This window comes from Poecile atricapillus, chromosome 1 (genome assembly GCF_030490865.1).
Source record: "Poecile atricapillus isolate bPoeAtr1 chromosome 1, bPoeAtr1.hap1, whole genome shotgun sequence".
Lineage (NCBI taxonomy): Eukaryota > Metazoa > Chordata > Aves > Passeriformes > Paridae > Poecile > Poecile atricapillus.
In genome coordinates this window covers 137,163,236-137,178,921 of record NC_081249.1, presented here as the reverse complement: position 1 = coordinate 137,178,921, position 15,686 = coordinate 137,163,236, and the positions used below count along the sequence as shown (strand labels likewise).

The 15,686-nt window shown below is 37.1% G+C and overlaps 1 protein-coding gene across 8 annotated transcripts in view; it reads right to left on the bottom strand.

The window, feature by feature from the left end:
• Positions 1–1,046: 1,046 nt before the first annotated feature.
• Positions 1,047–15,686, bottom strand: part of PPP6R3 (protein phosphatase 6 regulatory subunit 3) — a 50,747-nt gene continuing 36,107 nt past the window's right edge. For 6 of the 8 annotated variants that reach the window (XM_058858850.1, XM_058858821.1, XM_058858868.1 and 3 more), the window contains 9 exons: positions 14,929–15,026; positions 13,237–13,291; positions 12,468–12,598; positions 11,737–11,855; positions 10,254–10,407; positions 9,073–9,179; positions 7,989–8,139; positions 4,655–4,777; positions 1,047–2,671 (listed from right to left, as the gene is read on the bottom strand). In XM_058858850.1, coding sequence (XP_058714833.1) covers positions 2,620–2,671; positions 4,655–4,777; positions 7,989–8,139; positions 9,073–9,179; positions 10,254–10,407; positions 11,737–11,855; positions 12,468–12,598; positions 13,237–13,291; positions 14,929–15,026 — 990 coding nt within the window. In that variant the 3' untranslated portion in view covers positions 1,047–2,619. The remainder of the gene's footprint in view (positions 2,672–4,654; positions 4,778–7,988; positions 8,140–9,072; positions 9,180–10,253; positions 10,408–11,736; positions 11,856–12,467; positions 12,599–13,236; positions 13,292–14,928; positions 15,027–15,686) is intronic. The other 2 variants (XM_058858877.1, XM_058858886.1) reach the window with 1 other exon arrangement.

Here is a 15,686-nt window from a genome sequence, read left to right as displayed (position 1 = left end):
GTCAAGAAGGTATGATTCATCCACTCTGCCGGGTGGGAAGAGGCAATGAGCTACTACAGATATTACTGGTCTAGCCACTTTTGAAACAGACTCTTGTTTGAGTAAAAATCCTTTACAGTGAAATCCTGAGGGTTACATCCACTGCCCATTGACATCAACTGACATCATTATCCTCAGTATCAAGTGACTGAGCCCTCAGCCATTTCAAAGAGCACTGTGGAATGTGGCAGTGGACAAGCCTTTCAAAGCAAGTTCATTTCATCCTAATTGCTGCTAAAAACACTACAGGAACTCAAACCTGTACAAAGGTGTTAGACTTCAGTCCATGCTGCAAATGCATTAAAATACCTTTTCATAAAGAAGACTCAAATTCCATCACATGCAAGTCAAATCTGATTAAACAGGCTGGGTAAGAGCCATTCAGGATTTCTGCGGTACATTCAAACCTTGGTAAGGCTATTGTGAGCAGCATATCAGCAGCAGTGTTGATAAAAGATGGCAAAAGAGGTGTGCTTACACACACCCATACACCCTCCCCTCCCCAAACACACCTCCAGTGCTTTCAAGTTCAGGATTCCTTGTGCAAGTAGTAGAGTGAGTGGGTAAAACACACCTTTACACTTCCTCAAAACATTGGACTGATATGACAGTTTGTGAACAGAAAGACAAGTACAAGACTGCCGAAAAGAAGGCAACAGGGCCCAGATTCAATTTCATCTACTGTGTTCTCCAGTTTTCATAGCTACAGAGCTAAATAAATCAACTTTTTAGCACAGGACAAACAGTTCCACTGGAAAGGACTCAAGTTTTCCTCCTTACAAACATCAAACTTATGCAAAACAACTTGCTTCTTGCCAGTAATTGGAATTTCTACTTGACTCCACGTGTCTAAATGAGCTATTCTGTTGCCAAAGCTGCTTGTTTGGTGACAGATCAAAGTGACAAGAGGACGGCTTCCAACCTTAAAGCTAACACACAAACTGGTATTGGTCAAGCTGATCTGAAAGTAATTCTGAACTGATAAAGAAAACTTAGAAACTGATTAGATTCCATCACTTATAAATAAAAAGGCAACCATACCCCTTCTACTTATGATATTGTGCTTTTACCCTTCATGTTCACAGAACTGATCAGTCTGCAAAAACTTCCAAGGACAAGTGCACTGAACCTTGCAGAAAATGCAAAAGAGAAAGCAAAAAGGGCAGTGACATACGTGTGGGTTTTTTATTTCTGTATGCAATGTAATGTTTAGGCACGTTGTTTGGGACGCCTTCTAAAATAACTCATTGGCCATTGTTTAGAATATCCTTTTGGCTTTAAATACTGGTCAGGAAAACAAATGATGTAAAAAAAAAATGAATAAAACGATTACAGAAACAAAAATGGTTTTGCGTCTAAAAGTGCAGGAGTATTTTAACCCTTTCACCGGACAATGTGGCAATATACAGTATATTGCTTCTGTTTGTTTGAGAAGGCTGTTGGAATTTTACACTGACATAGAAAATTATAAATTACACAGAATTAGTTTCCATAATCACTATATATATACACAAACCAGCTGTGAAAAAACTGGTTTAGAACATACAAATGAAAGCCTCACACAGATCAGTACAGTGAAATTACCAATTAACATGCTCTGCTGCCAAAATTTGTATTAAAAACACTATTTACTTTTAAAATGCAGGTACTGTAATTACATTAGCAGCATGAGCATTTCTTTTACTTGACTTGTCTAAAAGGATTATAGCGTTTTAAATACGCAGATTGTTCTGAAATGTTCCATTGTATAATGCTTGGTATTAAACTAAATCTTGGTGAACTGTTTAAAAGGCAGGTGAACCACTGAAACACAACAAGCCATGTGCACTCCAAATATTCTAGTGTTTCACCTGGAAGGTATTGTTTCAAGCAAACTAGACTTAACAGAACATATGGCTTTACAGTAACATCAATTTGTCAACTAAGCTGTTGCAATAAATACTTAAAATCTCTACCAATAGACTTACATTTTTTGATCTGTTTTGAACAATACAGAAAACAATTACCAATTAAAAAACCTGTTGTAAAATGTTGAACACCAAAAAATTCTTATTTAAATCACTTTTTTAAGCTAAACCAACCAAAATAACATTTATAGGGCATCTCAGTTTCAGAAAAAACATGACTTTTCTTTTTCTTTTTTTACAAGGTGAAAAATGTAAGAAAACTGCTAAATACTTTGGTCACACTAATCGTCAAATAGTTATGTCTCAAATACATTAGATTTTTGTATTCACTTTTTTATAAAACTATTCTTACAGCCATTTTAACTATAGTAACACTACTGTCATCATTACATGGGTAGCAGGATCTTATTTCACAGGCCCCCCATTATTTAGAACAATACAATATAAACATACGCAAAAATTATTGGTATTTCTCAATGTGCAATATTTTTACACTTATGAATTTCTGTACAATGTCTTAAAATCTAGAATATAAATGTTGCTGGTCCTGATTCCTTGCGAAATTAGTGCAGCAGTGACTGGCTTCAACAGGGTCTAGATGATATCCTCAAGAAACACTCAAACTCCTGGACATCAGTTCTTTCTCTTCAGCCAAGGCAGTAGACATCACATATCATACAGGGCCATTAACAGATGCCTCTCCTAAATGGGTATGTTGCTCAGTCCTAAGAGGCCAAAAAAAGAGATATAAGTATACAAGAAAGATTCAAAGCAAATTCAGGTAGGTGCAATAAAAACCAAACGAAAAACCAACAACCCCAAATATCCTATGTAGCATAACCCATGAACTGAAGGAAGGAAACTTGTGCTAATAACATGCTCATCCCAATTATCTTCTGCAGTCCAGCATTTCTGGAGTACTTATTTCCTAATTAAGTATAGCGCTCAATTAACCGAGCACACCACTGAAGAATGTGTGATCTTCATTAACTGAGATAACAAGTGATCTCTAGAGACGTGGTCTCAGAGAATTACTAATGAAGAGCACATTTCTGATACTTATCCAAATTTTATTCAGTGAGGCGAAATGTGATACCAGGAGTATTTAAGTTTGCAATGGAAAGCCAGCAGCTAAGACACAACAGGAAAACAACAGCATCTTAAAAAACTGCTTTAGTTATTAATCTAATCTACAAAGAGCCTTTCACAAATACTTTCAGTGTCAGTCCATTAGGATGAAACGTTCATGAAGTATGGAGGAAAATGGAGAGCAAACTTACAAGAGTGAAAACAGTAACAGAATATACATTTCTAGATAAAAGTTTAGTGTAAACATGAGCTTAATTGCTCTGGACTGGCACAAAGAGATCAAACCATTGCATAAGGACATTAAAAATATGCAAGCAACAGCAGCAAAAAGTCTCAACTTCCATTCAGTGTAAATCTGTGGGATACATCTGAAGATTTTCTAAAAAGAATGCAAATACTGCTTGAAACTACAGATGAGGAAAGTTACCTGTAACTCCTGTTCTCTGATGGTGGACATCACAGAGAAGCCACTCTGGGGTCTGTGCTCTACATGCACATGACCAGCAGGAGCCCCCTAGCTAAGTCTTTGGCTGCTAAGCTCTAAAAACACTTTTTAAAAAACATATGTAAACATTAGAGAAAAGACAGACAGCACTAGACAAAAGCAAACACTTCGTAGAGAAACCTGGAAGGTAAGAAACAAATGTCGCATGGACAGGAAGTGTGACAGTCTGCACAACCATCACTCACTTATTAACTGGAATGATGTCCATGACAGAACAGGGCTCCTAGCAGAGATTACTCCTGCTAGCCACCAGCCAGAGACCAATCTAGGGGACTCCTTCCACTAGTCATACATACATGGAGCCCCAAAAGCACCATTGGGTTTATCTTGGTAGTTATCCTGTGCTTATGAGGATCTACTGCAACAGCCACCTTTAGAGAAAGTTCTGAGCTTTGCTGAAGCCAGCAGGATTCAGTGAAAAGAGTTCTTTGAGTTTTCCCACAACCTGAAAGCAATGTAGCAAACTGCTAGCTCTGAGAACCCTCTGTTGGTTAAGCATCTTTACTCAAAAGGGAATCTCCTAGTATCCAAGGACTTTTTCCCTACAATTTAATGCTTATCAGCTCTAAAAAAATATTGTCGTCTTGATGAAGCCAGCATCTCTAGGAAACACTGTGAAAGAGTTTTTGGGTTTCCCACTCTAAGTATACAGGGTTGTTTTTTCTGATTAGAATCCCCTTCTTGATCAAGTTTGACATTTATGCAGAGCAGGAAGTTAGAAGAAAGGACCTAATTAAATACTGGCTCATAAACAAGTCTTAAAAACCAGAATCTAAATTTGTCAAACATGCTTACGTCTTTTTAGTCTATACACAGTATAATCAGAACATGCAGTAGAGATCTGTGCATCAATTCACTATTCTAATTTGGTAACATTGTCACAAAACAGGATAGGGATATTTACAACTCCCTGCAAGAAATATACACCTTTGATGACTCAAGAATCTTAGAATCAAGAAAAAAAATGAAAACACAACTTGTGAGGATTTAATAAAATAAAAGCAAGCACATTTTTAGAATGAATCTAACAGGACTGATCTCTTTAGATCAATCCTATTAGAAAAGCACACAAACTACTATTTAGAAAATTGAAAGTATCCTTGACTGCAGTTACCTCTGTTCTGAACTGCTGTTAGTAGGCTGAAGACCTGAAGGGACCTCTTCTGCAACCTCTGTATTCTCTTCTACTACATATTTACAAGAAGGATCCTGCGAGGTAGTCAATTTTCCTTCCTCACTTAAAAAACAAAACAAAACAAAAGCAGGAAGTTATTTAATGTATATAACTTTGAAGTTTATTTTTAGGGAATTTCAGGCAACAGGAGAAAACTGAGACGGGTCCATATTTCACATGCAAATGGATTTTAAGTTATGACAGCAACATGAAGATCAAGCACATGGCTCTAGACTTTACAAACACCTAAATGATGCACTGGTGTTTACATCCATTAAAACTTGAAAAAAGGGCAGGAAACACAGTGATTGCAAATAAGATCAGAAAGGAATAAAGGAATGTATGAGATGCCTGAAGTGATAACAACCACGATCCTTTACTATACATACCGATAGGATTTCAACACTCTGAAGCCAGAAGTAAGCAAAAATGGAAGAAAGTATAAAAGAAATTCAAGATTCCCTCAGAAACTGGCATAAATAAAGTGTGTCCATGAAACATACCAGCAAAATCATTAACTCATCACTATCTTACATACTCCACAGTGAATACTATGTACGGTTTATGGGGTACAAAGACTGCAGCCCAATCTACTTCACAAACTTCTTCTAGTAGACAAAAGGAAAGTTCAGTGAAAAAGCTGTACACTCACACTATGGAAGACAGTATCATGTAACCAGGAAGCCTCAAAAGTCATTAGCAAGCAAATCTTCTGGTTTGCCTCTAAACCCAAACCTTTCTGCCTCTCTATTCCACCCTCTTCCACCTCATCCACACCATTATGAGCAAACTAAAATACAAATTTGAGCATATATACCTGCAACAGATAGTTATAAAGTAGCTCTGAAGTAGACAAACATCAATCTTATACCTCTGTGGCAACAAATCTATTTATTCAAGAAGTGCAAATCTCCTCTGCTGGTTTTCTTCCTATTCTCACAGTTCTCCTTTCCATGGGTCCTTTAAATTTCAATGAATCCTTCTCTTTTCTCCTTCTATCCTGCAGAGCCTGCAAAAATACTGTCTTTTGCATTGCAATCTCTCATCAAGTTTTCCCCATCTAATCTCCCCATCTCATTTTTCTTGATACTCTTTGCATTCCTTCCAAATAAAATACTTGTCACTATCACCATTGAAAGTGATGTCCTAGCTTTTTTTATTTTTTCAAAGAGGCAGTCTCCACTAGCATTCTTCCTACTTCTGAACTAAGGTCAGACATCACATTTTTGTCCTTTACAGATTTCCGCAAATTAGCTACTGTACTTATGAATCCCCTTAATGTGGACTTCAACACCATCAGTTTTCTACTGACAGAAATCTAGATAAAGCTGAAGTGTGAAAGCATCCACTTTGAAAGGCAAACAGGCCAGAGTAGGACTCCTCCTCACTACTCTTAATTATCCCTTAATTTAGACCAACAAGTTGGTTTAAAAAAATGCCACTTGAGCATTAATTCACTATGAAGCTGCACATCTCTATCAGAGTGTAACAGTCTACATTTAAGACCTCATCTTTGAGCCCCCTTATATGTTTCTTTGACGTTTCCCTTCCAAATCAAGATCCCAGCATCCCCTTTACTACAAGTTTTCTGTATGCAATCTGACAGTGGCTGGTAATCTCATCTTTCCCATAGAAGATTGGAGCAGATAAACTTTCAAGGTTCCTTCTTACTGGGACAATTCTATGATATTGCCTCCCTTTGCATCTCTATGTCCTTTTAACTACAGTTCCAGCAGGTAATTCCATGAATATAGGCAGGAACTGTCACCAGATGCTGCCTCCTCATGTTAGTTTTTGCATCAGTATCACATGTCACACAACTTGAAAGTGCATGTGAGCTAAACTAGTTTGAGGAGAAGTTTAAAGACACCATGGATAACTAAACCAAATTTGTAAACATCTAAGAGTGAAGACCACGTAAAAGCATTGCACAAAAGACAGAACAAACTGGAGAGCAGACATCATTTACTAAATCAGCAATGCACTATGGATGGCTTCATGTCACATCAATCTGCATGGAGTCCCAACACCTCTCTGAAGTGCTGTGGTTCATTCCTCTATCAATGCCATTTGATTTAGAAGCACTGTTCAGACACAAATTTTCCCTCCTCTGCTGAAAGACCACAAGAAGTTAAGTCACTCAGATAATCAAAAGGATGGAATCAAGAGTGACAGAAAGCTGTTTGGTTTTCAAGATCTGTTAATTTTGGATGGTTCAGGAATTATCTCTTACCACTAACAAAGTAAATTAATTTAAACAACAGGCAGTGTACAGAGTAACACTGGAAAATTTCTTATACTGGAATCAACTCGGGGCTGGTATTTTTTAAGCAACTTCCAAGACATACTGACAACTTCTTTTTAGTATTTAAAGCAAGAATAGGGACAGATACTAGAAGTTATTCTAAAAGAAGAAGAGGGTTGCATGTCAAAATGCTCTAGCAGTGTGTTCCAATTTGTCAACATCAGGGTGCAGGCAGAACACACCAGCTTCAATAAAGGCAAAATTTTTGCAAGTCATACTGCTTGTAGTCTGTTTCCCTACATAGATATTGGATACTAAATAAAAAACACTTGATTGTTAAATCTGAGATGACAGTATCTTAGTAGATGGAATGGAGTAGACAACACTGAAATGTGCTTTGCACTCATAAAAGGATCACAGTGTTGATATACATATAATATACAATTTGACCATGTTGTAATGACACTTATTCCTGAATCTTTGTATCAGAAGATAGCAAAATTAGAAGTTGCTCTTCCAGTTATTCTAGAATTCCATATGCCACCTGTAGTCTAGAACAGATTTAACACCATTGTGCATACCACCAACAGTGATCACCCCAAGTGTCTGATCAGCTACACTCAAAAGCAGTGCCTGGCTGGCCTTCAACTTCTGTCTTCCATCCTCCTGGATGAGAAGAATGAAATTCCAATCCAAATCTAAGAGTTCTGTGCAAAATTTTAAAAGCTTAGTTTTGATATGCAACGTTAAAAGAACTGATGTTAAAAGAAAAATGCACAATAATGTGCATCAGGGACAAAAGCTGAGTCAGGCTTCTGCTAATAACCTTCCACTGAAACTAAGGCTTGGTAAGTCAAGTTGCATGTTACAGTAACTGACTAGAAGTCAAATTTCCAAACAATTACTTTGAAAGGTTTCAAGTTAAAGCCTCAGGAATTATCTTTTAAAAAGAAGTCTCTTTGATAACACAGTACTCCATCAACAGTGTTCTCTTTACATGATGGGAAGACAATAAATAGGCATTCTCACCTTTTGAAAACGGCAGTTTCAGTTTTAGCATCTACAGTTAGGCTCAGTGTCTCCTTCATGCTGCCATTCATGACCGTCTCAGTTACCTTGTCTGCATTTTCCACATCATCCTCTCCATCTGAGCTGGCCTCCATAGCAACACTTCCAGGCGCTGCAAGTAGAAATAGAAGCAATTTAGTACATGGCTGGTTATGATTCTACCTCATGTGCAAGCACATAAGCCAGTATGTCAAGAACAGTATTGCAGTTTCCTACTTTCTTGAATTCTTCCTTACAGAGAATGTCACCTTTCTTCAAGTGCCACATAGATAGCCTGAGTACTGCTTATAGATGGTTTAAGAAAAAGCCACAGTCTGTAGCTTTTCTTTTTGACTGACAATGGTTACTGCACAGTTTTGCCTTAACAGTATTACAGTGATGAATTATTTTTCTGTACAGTCAAATTCATGACAAGTCTACACAGTACAAATTTGACTTTAAGCTTCCAAGTACTGACAAATCTTTGGCATGTCCAGTCTGCCTGGACTTCTCACCTGCACTTCTTACTCTCTCTGGTAGTAACAGATACAAAAAAAGCATATTAAAGTATTTTTGTCCTTTTAACCAGTTCATACATGTAGAACAAATAAGGGCATGCATGGTGACAGTGGCTTAGAAAGGCATGAGCAGGAAGGAGAAATCTGAACACATTGAGGCTACTGGCCTATTGCCACACAGGACGAAACTGGAGGGCTACCATTCTTTTGGGGCATCAGCTCAGCTAAATGCTGACACAGGTGAGAAGATTCGCTAACAAACTGTTAACTGTTTCTTTGCAATGCTTTTCTGTCCATAATGTGCAGACTTTTTAGAGGTATCAGTAACACTGGTTCTTGATTTAAAATGGAAACTATTTTAAATAGTTTATAAATTCTTTGAAAAGTCACTTTTAATACTTGTCAGAACAGGTATTAAAACCTGCCAGAAAAGCAGCAGAGCCAGAGATGAGTCTCTGGAAACCTAAAATTTTAACGTTCAGTGAGATTTTTCTTATGTACAACTCCTACAATCAAGCCACTTACATTTGGGAATGCAGTTTACTTACTCTCTAGCTGTGTTGTAAGGGTAGCTGCATTTGCACTCAAGGGATCACCCGGATCGGTGTTTGTTTCCATTTCCACAGGAGAATTACTTCTTAAGGAGTCTTTTGAGCTTCAAGTAGAGTAAAAAAACTTTAGAAACGTTTCTGTATAGCAAAGTGAAGTGTTCTTAAAACAGGATTAGTTCTCCATGAAAGCTGTAAGGCCTAGAACTATACTGAAACTGAATTACAGCAAGTTTGTTTCTATGAGTGCTGAAAAGACATGCTAAATAGAAATTTAGTACTGCAAAATGCACCAGAACTGAGCTGAGCGTGTTTGATGGTCATTTTATTTTTACTTAATTTTGTTACATTACCACTATGAATAGACTCGTCCCTGGCAACTAAGGCATACAAGTATCACCAGCTCTTTGCAGTGTTTCCAAATATTTTTAACTGTTTTGCTAAATGCATTTTTCTAACTTGAGAGTTCTCTGAGACTGCCAGCACAGTCATGAACCACTACAAAAGTGATTTCACTACTTGATTTCATATACAGCATAGCTACAAGTTTTTCATTCTAAAGAAACTCAGATGACAAGATTCAAGATGAGACTAGGAAAACATCTCACCATTTACAGACTGTTTCTTATATCCAGTAATGTGGCAACTCCCAAGTCTTCATTTTCTAGGGCCTAAATTTGATTATCAATTTACCTGCCTCAATCATGAAACAACACTGCTTTATGTTGGGAAAAAATCATACTTCTATATCTGAGCTGTTTTAATGCCCAGACAGAAAGTCAAAAGCCAAATGTATAAGAGTAAAGTCTTCCAATATGAGAAGGAATTAATTCTTGACTGCCAATATTTGGCAACCCAAAATTTTCATCTATTTGATTAGGTACATACACAAGATTTCAGTAGAATGTAGCGTTCAATCCAAAAAAAGAACAGCATTATCTTGGCTGTTCTCAAAACTGAGCAGAACTACTTAACCTAGTTATCACAGCTGCATAACGATATGAAACTAAAAAGCCCAGAAGACTAGTACCCACCCATCCTGGAAAGGGAGATCAAACAGACCCATGCTGTTGGAACACATGGCGCTCTTCAGACACTTTATATACACCACCAACACAGGCTTGTGTAGAGATGGACGCCCCAAACAAACCAAACTCACCCTGAATAACTGACATTCTCACCTCAAAGAGGATGTGAAGTCAGAAAAGGAAGCCCAGCCAGTTTCTTTAGCTGGCACAGGTGCTTCACTACTCCACACAGCAGAGCCAACAGAATCCAGACTGGCACCATGTGCAGTCTCCATGGGTACATCGAAGTTCGCTGACCAGTTAGGTGCTGAAAAACCATCATGAAGTTCATTAGGAACAAATTTCTATAAAGAACATCAGCGCACATATGCCTAACACACTGATTCTCTCTATGTACATTCCATAAAGAGAAGCAAGATTCATAACTAAACTTGAAAGCACATGCAGAAAAATCCTGTACATCCTGTTAAAAAATGAATGTATTCTCTAAAAGGAAAATTGTGCTAGTAAAGCAGAATTTAAAGATCAGTAATTCAGAGTACTCCACTAAAAAAAATGTTTATCTGAAGAACAAAACTAATAAAACATATTAAATCACAAGTACAATCCACTTTATCCCTCAAATTAACCTCAATATTTGTAACCATTTTTCAAACTAATTTCTACAATAATGAAAATCATAAGAGTTTTCATCCTTTTATCAATTTCTTCAAATAACTTCTCATGCACTAATACCATTGCTAAGTTTCAAAAAAGTTCGAGGCTTTTAACAACTTAAAATATTTATTGATATTTTAAATTTGGGAGCAACTGTGAATAGCATCTAATTTAGGATAGGTCAATTCAAAATACTTCACCTACCCAAGGGAAACATGTTTTTCATTAACACTTACATACAAAAAAACAGGCTGAAAAGGAAGCTCTGACTAGCAATTAGAAATTCCAACCCAGGCAGATATGGGAGGAGACCCACATGGATCAAAACTTGTTTGACACACAGATGCCAACGACACCAATCTGACAAAAGAAAAGAAAACCCTTAACTTTTCCTTCTAATTTAATTCCTTACAGTCTAGATAAACACAGGGCTTTTACCTACAGACATTGCCAGTTTAACAAAAGCCAATTTAGTCTGACTTGAATGTGAAAACTTTTCAACCTATTACATCAGGTAAGATTCCACGTAAGAGTCTCCCGATGTGTATCTTTCATTCACATTTGAAACCAGAACAATGCAAGTTCACTTAGCTTCTGTAGGATGCCTTCTAAAGAGCACTGTTAGACAAAAAGTTGGTCTGAAAGGCTTCCAGTAAAAATACCATCTTTTGGGTTTGGATAATAACATATTAGGTTTCTGTAGGTACTCAGTATTTAAAAATGAGTATTTAATCCTTCCCTTTCTGACTACTCCTCCTTTAACTCTTCAAGAGTAGAATCATAAATTTTAGAGAGAGTAAGTAATTTAAGACATGTAAGGAATTCAAACTTCCCAATATGTGCATGCTCTGTGGTGAGTGGGAAAGACTACTTTAAGACAGTTGGAATAAAAGCAGTCAACGAGGAAATTCCTACAAAGTCAGCTGCTAGATCTAACAATTTCCAATAACCCAAAGCAGCAGGGAATAAAGCTACGTACGTTCATTTAAGTCTACTTCCATTTTGTCCTCTGTATTGGTGTGGGATTCGAACAAGTCTTGTTTAGTTCCATCCTCTTCTTCAGAATCTGTACTTTCTTCACTGTCTGTACTGCCAGAACTTCAAATACAAACAGAGAGTTTACATTCTGTTTTTAGTATAATACCCTGGGCACAAGGAATACTGCAGAGTTTCAGGCTAGGGAGAATTACAATTATTTCTGACAGATTACTTGACGTATAATTTTTAAATACTCCCCTCATTTCTCCCTCAAAGAAACAAGGTTTAAGGTATTTCACTTGAGCACAAGAAGACGCTTTCAGTAGATACTGAGGGAGGCTGCACAGCCCTGAGTTTTGGGGACTAGATGCTCCTTCCACTCAATGCATTTTCCTCTTTCACAGCCATACTGGTATTGTAGTGAGGCAGCAAGGTCTAATAGAGGTGTGGAGCTGGGCTGCCTTGTCCAAAGCAAGGACAGCAGGGCCAGTTTAAAAGCAGAAGTAAAGAATACACAGCAGGGAAAAAAAACCCCAAAACTAACATGCTACGTAAGCCAAAGTCCACCTTCTGCAAATTATGACTGGGCAGCAAAGTACTAGAGCCACCTCTCCACTGAACAGAAATACCTAGTTATGCTGGACAGTCTGTGCTAAAAGACAGATTGAACCAGAGGACAGGTGCATTACTGCATTACTACACTGCTGTTTGGATGAGAAAAACCCTTCTCACCTGGAACGCCTCTGGGACTCTGGTGCAAATGCAATATGTTTTTCTTCCCAAATGTCTTCCTCATCAGAGCCACCATCATCAAACTGCTGTATCCGTTCCTTACAGCATGCCTCAAACAAGGCTATATTGCCCTAAATGCAGCAAAAGTATAAAAACCATATTATATTAATGAACATCTTGAAAATACATGACTGTTCTGAAGAGAATCTTAAGCATTTCTCTAAAAGCAGCAGAAAACCAGAATGTCTTAATTTAAAGCTTGTCAAGAAAATATGCAGTGCTGCTTGTTTTACTTGGCTACTAATAAGCTGAGTGGACCAAAGAACGCTTAGGAACTTTCATCATGTTTGAAAATGGGATGTGGGAGTGACCCCAAAGAGCTTTCCAGATAACCAGAGCAAAAAGTACTCCAGCTTTACTTTCTGTAGTGGGGGATCATTTTAGTTCAACCAGCAAATAATATCGAGATTCAGAGACTCAGTCCTTACTTTCCCTGTCACTACAATCTCACTGAAGATTTAAAAAGCTTCTAATCATATAACAGATCTAAACACAGTTATACAAATTAGAAGCAATTCTGCTTAATACTGATCAAAAAGAACAAGTGCCTTCCAATTAGTAAATCTCATGATATGGGAATCAGGTAGAGTAACTATTTTCCAGTGATTTCCACATAAAAGGAGTAAATATGACCACTGCCAAAACTCTGAGGTCATGCCAAAGTTTAAAAACCAGTAATTTTTCTGATAATACTGGAACACATACTTACACTTTCATTTGTATTGAGGGTAAAGTTGATGTCCGAAACCCGATCAAAAGAAACACTAGAAGAAAAAAAGAAATGTACTAATTGAAACAGGGCTTTCTCTTGTGACATGAAGATATTTAATTTCTCTTTGGTTTCTTATTTTCCAATAATCTAAAAATAGAAGATAAAAGATAAAGTAGTCTCCAAGACATAACAGTCAAAGTTACACACCAAGGAGGCCTGGCATTCCTGTGACTTTTTTCACTGTTATGTATCTTAAACAAAAAAACAGAACATTGCCATCTACAGTTAGGTGTAGAGACGCAACAAGCCTAAACAAGCACAACTGAAATTATATACCCAAATCTCAAATACTGCATTGCTATGCACTGGAAAAAAGCTAGGCCTAAAGAATGCCTAACCTGACTATGCTCCACCATGATATACCTCAAAATCCTGTAAATATCTGCATTTACAGTTCTTACATATTTTAACAGATTTCACCCTTCTGTCAAAGGGCCTTTCAACAGGAAGGGACAAAATGAAAAAATAATATCTAAATCTGTTTCCTAGCAAAAGAACCCCACAAATATTTTTTTTAACCAATCACTGAAATATTTTTCAAAGGAACCTAAGTTGCAAGTGTGACTGTATTGCTACCCTGAATTACTGTGTAACGCTATGCACCTAACTTAGAGTGTAACTGATTCTTGCACAGAAGGCGTAACTTCAAAGTAACTTCCTCAATTCTAACAAAGTTAAGGAGTATCCTGCATTACTTCCTCTACCATCATATCTTAATCTCTTATGCCAGCAGGTCCTGTGGTGTAAAAAGGCAGCAATACTTCTTGGATGGTAGATACCAGCTTCAGTCAGATATCATTTACTAAACACACGTTATAGAAGAGCACTGAGATTATTATAAAAATACCTTCTAAAAACCATCTTGAAGTAACACTTTTTATTCCTACCTGCATGTTCTCGCATCCCAAGCCATAAAATCTTATAAAAACCATGATCAACTCTATGATCAGCAAGAACTCCTATTCTCCCCTTTTCCTTTTATTGCATCCATTTACTTATGAAGAAAGATACCAGCTTTTGTGAGGAGTGTTATCTGCTGTGTGCTGGTTTTTGTTTAGTTTGGGGTTTTTTAACCTGACGAAGATTTTTCTCATTTCCTCATTTTTCACCTAAGACTATTTATAGAAATAAGTCTTAGCTGCCTTGACCTTATAAACAAAGGCAGATTTACAATGGCCTTCCTTACTCTCCCCTACAGAAAAGTACACTCAGAGACATGTTGCTCCTGTCATCTTTTCCAGAAAAACTTAGAAGTAGAGCTATTCATCTGGTCATCAGCAGGTGAAAAAACTCTGAGACAAAGAGAAAGTGACCCAAACAATGTCAGGTCAACAGAGAACAATATGCACTGTTAAAAAAACTGTTAAAAAGCAGAGTTATAATTCAGTTTCTTGTTCACAAGCACAGCATTCTCTACATTGGCACAACCAGAAGATGAGAATAAGCAGAGAAACTGTTGCTTTCCTCTGTTCAGGGAGGCTTCTATCAATGCACACAGATAGCACATAAAGACAGGATTGACTGCACATCAGTTAATGCTTGTACTTATCAGCAAAACCACAGCCAAAAACACGGTAAGAAAGAAAACTCACAAGACTATAGCTAAATTCAGTATAATATTATACTCACTTGCCAATGTCATCTTGATCAGCAAACTTCTCATCGTTGAAGCCAAACTGGTCAATAAAATTGGACGTCATTTGTTGCATCTGATAATCAGAAAAGGCCTGGCAACCCCAGGACCAACGACAGTGATATAATGATTCTACTAATACTCTACAATCTATTTGCCCATTTTGCTTCAAAGAAATAAAAGTCTATTTAAAGTAAACATAAAAGGACAGGAAAAAGAATTGTCTTAACCTCTGAATGCTGAAAGGTAGCATCAACTACAACCCTACTTACATTTACTGACTTGAAAGTCAATCTAACAGCTTACAATAAAAAAAGTTAAAACTGTAGGTTAATCACATTAAACAGCACCTTTCCAAATGCACCCCAAAGAAACAATAAAAGAAAAAAGCTGTCTTTTCTCAAAATAACGTAAAGTTATAAATAGTAAGAACCAGAAAAGTAAACTAAATGTAGATACTAAAGCACAGCTGCATATTTATTATGCAGGTATCACTAGCAAAATCAGTCTCGGGCACACACACCCACAGCATCTATTAAATATTAGAAGAATGAAACCACTGAACATTTTACGTATCGGTGCAGTGTCACTGACACAAATGTGCTGGTTTTTTAAATAAAAATGACAGTGTTGACTGCCAGCAGATTGGTATATACACTAAGGTACATGTGGGCATCATCTATCCATAACAATAGGTTTTTGTCTCTTATTTTGCAGGACTGTCATTAAATTATAAATTACTACACATCCTCTA